We start from the raw sequence: 12123 nt of genomic DNA on the forward strand, positions 1-12123 counted from the left end.
CATGTTCTTTTGTCACCATCTCTGTATCAGGACTGATGTTCATTGAACACATTCCTGTAAAATACATCTCTTGGAATATAGTTGACTGATATTCATAGTTCTACCAGTTTGATTCCACCTCTTTATTCTTATATTCTTTCTTTTCGGAGACTGTTTTAATGTACTATTTTCCCTTTTCAGAATTATTGGAGTTAATTTTGCTTTTCTATATTCTGAGAGCATGAATTAATGTTGAAATATGATGTGCATAGGTATGTGTCCTTTGTGGATATGGAGGGGGAGCAATGACACGGGCACAGAAGACACGCAATGTTGTGAAGAGTTTGTTGCAAGAATGGCAAATGACAAATGACAATAGTTTGAAGGTTTTGCTAGGTGAGATCGCTCGTTTTTCTAGTAAGAGTGACACAATTGATGAAGTCAGTACCAAGCCCTTTTTGGGAATTTCAGAAAGTAGCAAAACAGGATTAGCGTCTCCTGGATTCAGCACATCTAATATCACATCATTTGGAAAAGAGGAGTGCAACAAAATGTGCTTTAGAAGCAGTCTTGAAGATGACACAGAAAGAGACTCTGGTCAAGTAGGGAAGGTTAAAAAATATTCGAATAGTGAATTCAAGGTAAATAATACTATTACTGCTGCCGTGCATGACCCAACTGTACCTCAATGGGTACACATGGTTTGTGGGCTGTGGATGCCTGGAACGAGGTGCTTAAATGTTAGTACTATGGGTATATTTGATGTCTCTGGAGCAGTTCTTCCCAGAAGGAAACTGGTAAGCTTTATATTATCACAAACAAAAGCAAAGAGGTTTTGAAAGATGCAAATAAAAGGGTGTGGCATATTCAGTTGCATAAATGCTTTATTTAAGCCTACACTAACTTACTAAGGCATAATTTAACTGTTTGATAACTGCTACACTGATGAACTTGTCAGAAATATTTAGTTTTAGTAATTACATTACATACATACATACAGAGAGGCTGCCTTCCAAATGTTGGTTTTCTCTGGATAGTATTTAATTGCATATATTTATTGGAAGCTTTTATGGATGTTCAAAATTTTCTGCACGATTCTTGATGTCTACTTGGAAGAAAATACCTTCTTTTCTTAGTATGTGATATTATGTCATTTACTCTGTTTGTGTGAACATATATGCAACTTTAAAGTTTAGTCTAAAGCATTTAATCATTTATGAGTTCTGATTGGAAAGTTCAACTACTTTAGTTTAATAAATGACATCATTGCAGTTCAGCTTCCTTTTTCTCTTCCGGTGGGTAGTTTCTATTTGTTGTTATTTATCATAACCTTTGTGGGTATTTTCATATTTGTCTATTTGAAATCTAGGAAACGTTATTTGTTTCCAATGATGTAGTAAATTTTTTCCTTCCACCTCCATGTTGTAACACACATTTTGAGAATTTAAGTTGAAAGTATTTGTCTGTTTATAGCTGCTCATTGTAAACATTTTGCATCTTTTTTCAGGTTTGCTCTATATGCAATCGGCCTGGTGGTTTGTGTATCCAGTGTAGAGTTGAGAAATGCTCTGCCCCTTTTCATCCCTGGTGTGCACATCAAAAGGTGTGATTTTTAGTAAGGTTTCTAAGACATGTAGATTGTAAGAGAAACCATGTAGAGAATGCTCAATTTATTTTACTATCCTCTTCTGCAATATTCTAGATAGCCTGGAACTGATTTTTAATTTCTAGATTAAGTGGACTGTAATGTTTCCTCCATTATTGAACTGTGTTCCTGATTTCAGAGGATGGAAGCCCATCAATTGTAGGTCTATTTGTCTTTCTTTGCAGCATCTTGGCTCTCTTGTCGAATGCTAAAATTTAGATTATTTTGATTTGGGCTGCAAGTTGTCTCGTTATTATACAGTTTCAACTTTCAACTTTAATTACGTTAGCCTTGTGGTTTCATAAAAGTGATTAGGAGAAAGTTTTGGTTTCTCAAATAAGTTATTGATGTTGGAAATATAGCTCTTATTTATTATCATTTTTTGATCACAAGGTACGAGTTTTTGCACATTAAATTGCAGATGTGTCACAAGACAAATTGCATTTTCCTTAAGTTTTCATTGAAATAGATTTCTTTTTTGTCATAAAAAATGCAACAATTTCCTGGCTATTTATGATTGGAAAGGGGCATGCAACAGGCAGGCAATCAGTTGTCATAGCCATAAATGAAAATTGGTGATATTAATGCCAAAAATGAACCACCACTGCAAATCAAATTCAAACTGGTGCTATAAATACCAAATCTACAGGTTACACGGTGTTTACCTATCCTAATAAAACTATTTTGGGTTATGTACATTGTTGACACCATTTCTTCCACAGTTTCCTGTAGACATGTGTTAATTTTAGTCAACAATGGTATGTTCTATTCTTAGCACAATTACTTCAATGTTCCTTTAGCAGTCCAATGACAATTTCCAATTTAGTTTTCCAATAGCAATCACATTAACCATTAATCACATTGACAGTAAAAGTAGATAGAACATAAAACAAAATACAGAAGACAAGCCAAGACAAGAGGACACCAGATTTGGCGGATGCCAGGGAAAAGCCCCAAGATGGGGAAAACCTTTGCCAGGGCCGTTCAGCAGAGAAAGGGAGAGTACAATAAAGTCAAAATTGACTTGCCAAATGATAGTCAAAACAGCCCTGTCAAATCTGTAAATTTTCTGTAGCAGTCAACAGCCCTAACAGGAAAGTCAATGCTGGTCAAAACAGCAGCGAATCATCCACAGTGCATCTCGGTCATACCTAGTCAAACTCAGCCTCCTTAGATGGTCAAAGTCAGCCCAAAACAGTCATGAAAACAGTAGTCAAACTTGGTCAAATCCTGCAGTCAACTCTGTGGTCAGCCCCAGTCAAAGTGCTTAGAATACCTCGGTTTTTGTGCCAATAGATGCAGCTCTCCAAAACCGAAATTTTGACCCAAAAATCACAGTCAAACTTGGTCAAATACCCCTTGGTCAACGTTGGTCAAACCTTGCAACAGTTCTGCAATTCGGCCCTGTAATTCATCCTCTTTTACAGCCACATGTGTGAGAAAAATTCGGCTGCCCAATAGCTGTACGAACCAATCAGATTAGGAGAGAGAAGAATGTGTGAGAGATGATGATGCCAAATGAGGTGAGAGGGCACTTGTATTTATAAAAGTCGTTGAGGGTGAAGAATCACGTCCATTGGGTTTCATGAGCCTACATGATGATGTGGCCGACTTGAACAATTTGCACATGTGTGGGCATAAATTCAAAAACACTTCTGCTTGTCCAAATTGGATGATCTTTATATCAATTTTGGTCCTCTCGAAAAGAGGAATTTCATACAATCATCATCTCGATCAAATGAGCTGTCCCAAGGTGGAATTTGGCCTTAGTTGTCAATTTTAACACACCCTCTCAACTACGGAGAATTCCCCCTGCCATTCCATCCATCATCATCGATCATCATGCCATTCTGTCGTCATGAACCATCTCTGTATCTAATCTCATCTCTGCTTTGCTAAACACTGATATGAATAATAAAGAAAAATCAATCGAGAGTGAGTCACAAGAGCTTACCACTCTCCATTGACAAAAGTCAGTGCGGAGGTAGAACCTCAATCACTTTGTTGTCACTCACTGCTTCATAAGGTTATCAGGTTCCCAAAGTGCAGAAAAGCAGTGAAGTTTGAAGCCATTTTCCAAGCCACTGAAACTCTCAAGGTTGAATCAGACCCTCTCCATTGCATAGTGCTCGCGATAAGCTTTCCAACGATATATAGAAGTCCAAAAGTGGACTTCTGTTGATTTGGGGTAGCATCGGATGTGTTCTAGCCACGAAATTTGCTGGAGAACTTGGGGCACATGAGATCTCCAATACCCATAAAGGGTTTGGGCAGATTCTAAATAGTCTAGGAGATATTAAAATAATTAATATTTTTAATGGGGTCCCTAAGTCTAAACTTAGGGAAAATAAAATATTAATGTGTATTAATATGAAACTGTGTTAGAATGGTTCCAAAGACATGGATCAAGCCAGATCTAATCTTAGCTGTTGATTAGGGACTTAATCTCGGCTGTTGATATGTTAACAGAGAAAGTATAAGAGGAGGCTTGAGGGTCACTTGGAGAATACACCAATGTGATCAGCCATTCTATTCTTTAGAGCGGGATTTGCTAAGAGAGATAGAATCAGTGATTAGAGTTGCAACTGAGGGGCATTGAGTACAGAAAGACAGAGAGGCAGAGATAGTGTTGGGAGAGCAGCGCAGGAGCCAGAGAGAGTGATGCAGTAGCAGCCAGGGCTCACGTAGGGCCACGCAGAGGCAGTCGGGAGTTGCGCAGTGCTTCATAGAGGTTAGCGTTGCTGACGTAGAGGGCCAGAAGGCTAACGCAGGGCCTCCTGAGGCTGATGCAGGGTCATTTAGGGTGACGCAGGGCCAGCGCTGGGCAGAGAGAGGCTGACGTAGTCCAAAAAGATAGACGTTGGGGTTTCTGGGGCAGATTGGAGCTGAGGAGCTGCCAAAGGGTTTTTCCGGGGTTTCAGCCAGGACATTTGTCTCAGATTGAGAGGTACTATTGCCAAGGAAATTCTCTGTTGGGTAAGCTGGATTTGGCACCCAGATTGTACCCTGAATTGCTTAATAAGAAAAACCTTAGAAAGCTGCACCGGTTTTCTCGCATTGGGTTTTTCTGGGGACATTGGTCCAAAAATAATGGTGGCATTTGGTGTGATTGTTTCTGTTTCCTTCAATTGTTGATCTGTAATATGTTGAGCATGCACTAGTGTTTATTTTCAGTATTTACATTGTAAATAACTTGTTAAGTAACGGAACAAGTAGGTAGGAATAAATCAATAAAGTGCATGGAGGGTTTCTAACTGGTAGACTTAGAAACTTCAACATGGTATCAGAGCGAGGTTGCAAATCACAGGAGGACTGAGGACATCCGCTGAGCGGAGCAATAGCAGCATAAAACAACTGTCCTGAGGTGACAGAAGCTGTTTCTAGCAGAGCAACAACAAGGGAAGGGTGACGCAGTGCTTGCATCATCAGGGTGAGTCAGGAAGAGGCAGTGCAAAGGCTAAGGAAGGAAAAGGTTGCCTCACGCAGAGTCACGTAGAAGTTGGGAGGGCTGACGCAGGTGGCTGAGGAGGTCGGGTTGCTGGTGCCGGGATTGCGCAGAGCCTAGGAGCTCTCACCTTCAGGTTGCTGGGGTTTAGAAGGCTGTGGGAATATTGCAGAGTAGAGTTGGTGAGGTATTGTAGCCAGAATAGTACCTGACAGAGCAAGGCCAAGAGGAGGGAGTTGCTACCAAGGGTTTCTAGCCGAGGAACCCGGATCAGTGGTGCAGTTGCACAAGTCAATCAGAATAGGGGGCATCTTGATAGCGGTAGGATGATTTCCAGGAGGGAAATCGAGACTTAGAGGGAGTCAGATCGAGAACTTCGAGGAGGGAAGTAGAAGAGCATCATGGCACTACACGGAGTAAGAGACCAGGACAGACTGGACGGAGCGTCAAACTTCGCAGTTTGGAAGGCCATAATCTTTCGTACTTGACATAAATCGTGTCAAGAACTTCGCCTTGAAGGTTATTGCTATCCCAGTCGACCCCAATGATAACGACAAGTACGAGGACGCAATGGCAAGGGCCAAGAGCATCATCCTTGAAGGGGTCAAGGACCATGTAGTACCACACATTGCCGAGAAGGAAATGACATATGAGATGTGGGAGGCCCTCAAGAAATTGTACCAGCATACTTCTGTGCAGAGAATAATGTTAGTAGAGAATTAGTTGAGGTCGTATTAGATGAAGAAGGGAGAACCAATTGACACCTTCCTCAGAGGACTGAACGAGATCCGAGATCAGTTGATTGCTATAGAAGCCACGCTGGATCAGGAATTGATGGTGAGGACGACCTTAAATGCAGTCTTAGAAGAATGGGAGGTATTTGTCCAGAGTATACTGGGCAGAGGGACACTTCCACCTTGGGATGAGATGTGGGCTACTCTTCGCCAAGAAGAGATTAGACAGCAGTCGAAGACGAGTAGCAGTAGCAAGGGGATCAAAGTCAAGCAGGAGGAGGAAGATGTTGCCCTAGCATTTGAGGGAAAGCAGGAAAAGTGGAAGAAGAAGGATCTCTCCAAGATCAAGTGCTTCCACTGTGGGGAGTTGGGTTATTATGCGACCCAGTGTCCAAGGAAGAAGAGTAAGGGAGAGTCTTCCGAGACTAAGGCAGCGCCAGCACGGGCAGAGAAGGAAGTTTTGATAGACGATGATTGTGCCATGAGTGCACACACACCACTTGAGCGGAAGTGGGGAGACATCAAGCTGTAGTCAGGCGGACTACAAGTGATGAGGGGCAGGATCCTTGAGGTACCCAGCGTCTTGGATTAAACCTTGCTACGGGAGCCCCAAAGAGTAGTAGGACTGGCTGAGTTAGGTAGAGATGGATGCGGATGAAGCGGTAGAGAGAGCTACAGTGCAAGAGTCCCGAGATAGCGCGAGGCTAGCAGGCTGCAGCAGTGCGAGAGGCACAGGAGTGTTGCACCAGTGCAGGATGGCACAGAGACGTGTGCAATGGTGTGAGATGCAGGGAGTTGTTGCAGCAGCATAGAGGTCAGAGAGGGAGAACTTGTCAACAACAGAGGGAGCTTCAATATTAGTGGGTGTCTCTAGCCCAACGGAGAGGTCAGATTGGGAGATCAGTTACTTACTTCTCAGTAACTGAGTTGCAGTGTAACAGTGGGCAGCACGATGCAACATGATGAGAGGAGGTGCAGTGCGAATGGAGTGTTGGGAGAAAGGGCCAGCGACAACACAGATGCAGCAGTGGCAGTGGTAGAACCATAGGCGGCAATACAGGATACAATAGTGCAGAGGATGGTGGGTGGCAGGCCTAGCATCAGCACAGGGACTGATGCCAGATGATCAGAGTAATACTCAGTGAGGAGTATTACTAGAGCATAATCCTCGCTAAGAGGGAGTGCTGATTTGGGGTAGCATCGGATGTGCTTTAGCGACGAAATTTGGTGGAGAGGTTGGGGCACATGAGATCTCCAATACCCATAAAGGGTTTGTGCAGATTCTAAATAGTTCAAGAGATATTAAAATAATTATTATTCTTAATGGAGTCCCTAAGTCTAAACTTAGGGAAAATAAAATATTAATGTGTATTAATATGAAACTGTGTTAGAATGGTCCAAAAGACATGGATCAAACCAGATCTAATCTTAACTGTTGATTAGGGACTTAATCTCGGCCGTTGATATGTCAACAGGAAAAGTATAAGAGGAGGCTTGAGGGTGACTTGGAGAATACACCAGAGTGATCAGTCATTCTATTCTCTAGAGCGGGGTTTGCTAAGAGAGATAGAATCAGTGATTGGAGTTGCAACTGAGGGGCATTGAGTACAGAGAGACAGAGAGGCAGAGATAGTGCCAGGAGAGTAGCGTAGGAGCCAGAGAGAGTGACGCAGTAGTAGCCAGGGCTCACGCAGGGCCAGGTAGAGGCAGCCAGGAGCTGCGCAGTGCTTCAGAGAGGCCAGCGTTGTTGACGCAGAGGGACAAAAGGCTGACGCAGGGCCTCTTGAGGCTGATGTAGGCCCATTCAGGGTGACGCAGGGCTAGCGTTGGGAAGAGAGAGGCTGACGTAGTCCATTAAGGTAGACGCTGGGGTTTCTGGGGTAGATTGGAGCTGAGGAGCTGCTGGAGGGTTTATCCGAGGTTTCAGCCGAGACATTTGTCTCACACTGAGAGGTACTGCTGCCAAGGAAATTCTCTATTGGGTAAGCCGGATTTGGCACCTAGATTGTACTCTGAATTGCTTAATAAGAAAACCCTCAGATAGCTGCACCGATTTTCTCGCATTGGGCTTTTCCGGGGACATTGGTCCAAAAATAACGATGTCATTTGGTGTGATTGTTTCTGTTTCCTTCAGTTGTTGATCTGTAATATGTTGAGCATGCACTAGTGTTTATTGTCAATATTTACATTGTAAATAACTTGTTAAGTAACATAACAAGTAGGTAGGAATAAATCAGTAAAGTGCATGGAGGGTTTCTAACTGGTAGACTTAGAAACTTCAACAACTTCTAGATCAGAGGTTAGAGCAGCTTGAAGATGGGGGTTCTGTTGCCTTGAAATGAAAGAGGAGCACATTGGAGGGCCCCAGGCACAACAAATCCCCCATTAGTGCGATATCGCAATCTTGCGTCCCACAGGTCCCGCAGTACCGCGATCCCACAGTCTCGCGATCCTGTAGTCCCGCAGTTTTGTAGTCCCGCGATCTCGCAGTCTTGCTATGGGCATCCTTAAGGAATTGCGGGGGGTGAAACATGCCGATAGTGCAAATCGCCGATAATTTGGGTCCTCAGTGTTAAATCACTAGTGAAGGCCAAAATCATTTAACAAAAGAAATGCATGCAAAAACAGGAACCGACAACCCCCTTTTTCTCTCTTCCAAGGGGTCATGTGGCATGGAAAATTTTAGGGGCTAATGTTCGCCCAGTGGGCTAATTTTCCATGATTTTTCCACAAAAAAGATTCGCCAATTTCCAATTTTATAAAAGACGATTCGCCCAAATTTTAGAATATAAAATTATTTTACCTTAAAAATCGCCAACATTATATAGAGACATAAATTTGATTAATTTTACAAATATATCAATAAACCATATTAGGGATTAGTGAGATTCGCCAATATTTTAAACTTCAAGAAAATTTTCCGTCCTTAAAATTTTCCTTGTGTGGCACAATCCCATTGCCCCGTATGTATGACATGACAATTGACGTCATCAATCACGTGGCAGTACGGTAGTGACGTGGCATAATGGGTGACACATGGCACGCATATTCGATATTTTCAGGGGTCCGATAGGGGCATTTTCGGGTTACATGTGTCACAACTCACAGGGTGACACGTGGCGACGATGAGGTCACCCCCTGCAGATCAACAATTGGCGATCGCACATAACAAAATTCATTCTTTCGCCGAAGTTCCTTCCCAGCCCGTGATTGCGATATGTGGGAACTCCCCAGATGCGATATTTTATATATTGGAGTTATAGGGATGTCAGGTCCGTACTTTTCAAAAGCCACATGCTCATTCATCACTCTATACCACAGATCGGTGATCGCAAGTGTCAAGGGGAAAAGGCTAAAGGTAAAGTGCTATCAAGCGCTGGGACGCAGGATTCCAAGTAACAAAGGAAAAAGGCCCCCGGGACGAGAGCCTGAAGGCCTTAGCGCCTGGAGGCTAAGCCCCTGGTTATAGCCCTCAGTCATATGATAAGAAAAGAAAAAAGAGGGGGGGATAAACCAAAAGGGGTTTAAAGTGCATTTATGCTCGCTGTTCCATAATATTTTTTAAAGGAAAAGTCTCGCTACCGTAAAGCTTCAAAGCATGACACAAAGCTTTAAAGGTAGATAGGTCGGCAGCTGAAGCAATGAATGAAGTATGGTGCGACAATAGATCAGTATGGGGGGGCTCAGGGAGACTTAATGGCTCGACATGGTGCTCCACTCTGACACACAGCTAAGGACTGCCGAGACAGGCACTTACAGTCGACCCACTCCCTATTCCAGAGAATGAGTCATTCACGCAGTGAAGGCAAAAGTGACTTGAACCGCCTCAGCAATAGAAAAGAGCATGATGATAGAGACATGGCTTGATCAGAGACCTTCACAGGGACAACAAAGGGACACCTACTCCTTCCTTTTTCCATTTTCTTTCTCTATTCATTAATTTTTGTTTATTTCCAAGAAGGGATCAAATCCCAATTGTAATTGTTTTGGGCAACAATGACTTAGATGGGCCGAGACAGCTAGTCTAGCAGACAACTGGAGCTCTGGCTTAGATATTTTGTAAACTGTAATTCCAGTTCCCCCTCTTCTTATAAAAAGGGTGAAGCAACACTTTAATGGGGGTTTGCTAGTTCCAAAATTTCTCACCCACAGGATTTGATCTGAGAAGCCATTTTGGTTCAATTTGTTTTTAATGGGGGCTTCATTGATATCGTGTTGAATGTATGGACTGTTTATTTGGACCCTTTAAGATAAATGGCATTTCACTGTTGATTCCAAGCATGATTAATGTGCAACATGTTCCTCTTGGTAATCTCATTTCATTTATGTTTTTCCTCATTTGAAACAGTATAATGAATGCAGTTGGTTCCTCTCTAATCTATGGATTTATCTTAGCTGCTCAATAGAAGACAGTACCTGTGTTATCACAGACCTACATGTGTTATTCACTAGCATTGCAGTACCTGTAAAATTACAGATTTACTTGTGTATTTGATTAACTTGTAGGACCTGGGTTAGCCCGGATCTACATTAGCTTTTGGCAGAGAACGATACCCATGTCATGTTTGGTCTGAAACCTTCTTTTGCACCCCGTTGTTTCTATCACTCCACCTCCTCCCTCTTCCATATTTCTATTGGAAAATCTTTGCTTAGGATTCTGTGTTGTTTACAGCCCTATACATTGAATTCCATATTTCTGTTGGAACATTGTTGCTTAGGATTCTATTTGTTACAACCCTATGCATCTATTTCCCTCCTTCCTTTCCTCCTCTCCACCATTTCTACAACTTCAGTTTAAGCTGTCTCATTGTTGTGTGTCGGCCACCAAAAGAAGAGGCCATTTCTCTTTGAGATTGCCCCAATATACCCCTAGCATTTGGATCCATGTGTTGGCTTGAAACTACCTCAGTGAAAGGTTATTGAACCAAACCTATCCTATTACCTTTTTTACGTGACAATTGGAGTGGTGAAAACTCCTCATAGATTATCCCTTAAGCACTTCCCTCTTTAAGATGTCCTACCCACTGGTCTACAATCAACCCATAGGTTGTCTCTAGGAGGCTTTCTATCTCCCTTGCAACACTTGTGCTGCTGGTGCGATTTGAAGCGACAACACACTTAATCCTAGATCAAGTTGTTGAACACCATGCATCCTAGTAATAGGGAGTACGAAAGTACACTATGTGTCCATCGGTAGTGCTATGGTCCCTAACCACTTTTCCCAACTCATTGGCTAGATGACAGGTACTTCCCATGAGTTCCAACGTACATGGGTAGGATGTATGCTTGGGCATCAATAGGAGAAGGTGAGCCACTCATCCTGTTCATATGCCATAAGAGAAGGTGAACCACTCATCCTATGCATATGTCAGTCGTAGGGGAAGTTGAACCACTCACCCTACACACACGTGTCATCAATCGTAGGGGAAGGTGAACCACTCACCCTACACACATCTGTTGAATTTCCACGATCTTGGGTCTAGGATAGAATCTTAGAATCTCTGACGCTACCAAACCAAGAATCTCAACAAGAATTACTTTGCACATCGGAAAATATAAAGTAGTAAATCACATATGCACAAGTACACAATTTTTAACAAAATATTGTACAATAATGTACAACCCAATCTTTGTTATATTAAACCAATCTAAATAATACAACAATCTATGGTATACAAGATACAATGACAATTATGTTGCGACTCTAAGTCGTATCTTGTCCTACCGGTCCTTTGCTCCTGATCTGCGCTCTAGTTGCCCCTTTGTCCTTCAAAGGACAACACATAAAAACTCCAGGAGGGTTGCCACCTAACACTGTTGCAAGTCATTTTTGTTGCAATGAACACACGCTGATCCAATCTACTATCTAGGCTAGCCAATACTTGAGCTCCAAACTGCCAATCTAGTAGTCACTTTTGTCCATCAAAGTGCTGCACATTAGGCTCCAAAGTTCACCCAATCACGCAACAACTAATATCCTTCTTGTATGCTGCTCTAGGGCTACTTTGGGCTATCAACACGTTGCCCTCCAACAAACCAATGATGCCCAATACATTCACTGCAAGATCTGCTCCTAGGATAGACTTTTGACCATCACAAAAAGTCCTCCAAATGGCTACCACAAGGTTCTAAACAACTGATCCAAAACATGGATCCAACACCTACAAAAATACACCAAAGTACATACATTCAGCTCACTAATTGAGGTTTGCTCCTTTGCTGCAACCTTGCCCTGGTTAGGGCAAAACCACAGTGCCTTTCCAGCCCTTGATTTCTGCCCAAATTGCTTCTCTTGATTGCGACTGTCCTTCCTTGAGGGG

At 42.6% G+C, this 12123-nt stretch overlaps 1 protein-coding gene across 3 annotated transcripts in view; it reads left to right on the top strand.

Annotated features, from left to right (window-relative positions):
• Window positions 1–12123, top strand: part of LOC149192927 (uncharacterized) — a 250441-nt gene that overhangs the window by 205554 nt on the left and 32764 nt on the right. For all 3 annotated transcript variants that reach the window (XM_089404741.1, XM_089404742.1, XM_089404743.1), the window contains 2 exons: window positions 252–776; window positions 1487–1582. In XM_089404741.1, the coding sequence (XP_089260867.1) occupies window positions 252–776; window positions 1487–1582 (621 nt within the window). The remainder of the gene's footprint in view (window positions 1–251; window positions 777–1486; window positions 1583–12123) is intronic.

The sequence above is a fragment of the Pinus tabuliformis genome, chromosome 2_2 (assembly GCF_031772625.1).
Source record: "Pinus tabuliformis cultivar Carrire ecotype Pingquan chromosome 2_2, CPIR1, whole genome shotgun sequence".
Taxonomy (NCBI): Eukaryota; Viridiplantae; Streptophyta; class Pinopsida; order Pinales; family Pinaceae; genus Pinus; species Pinus tabuliformis.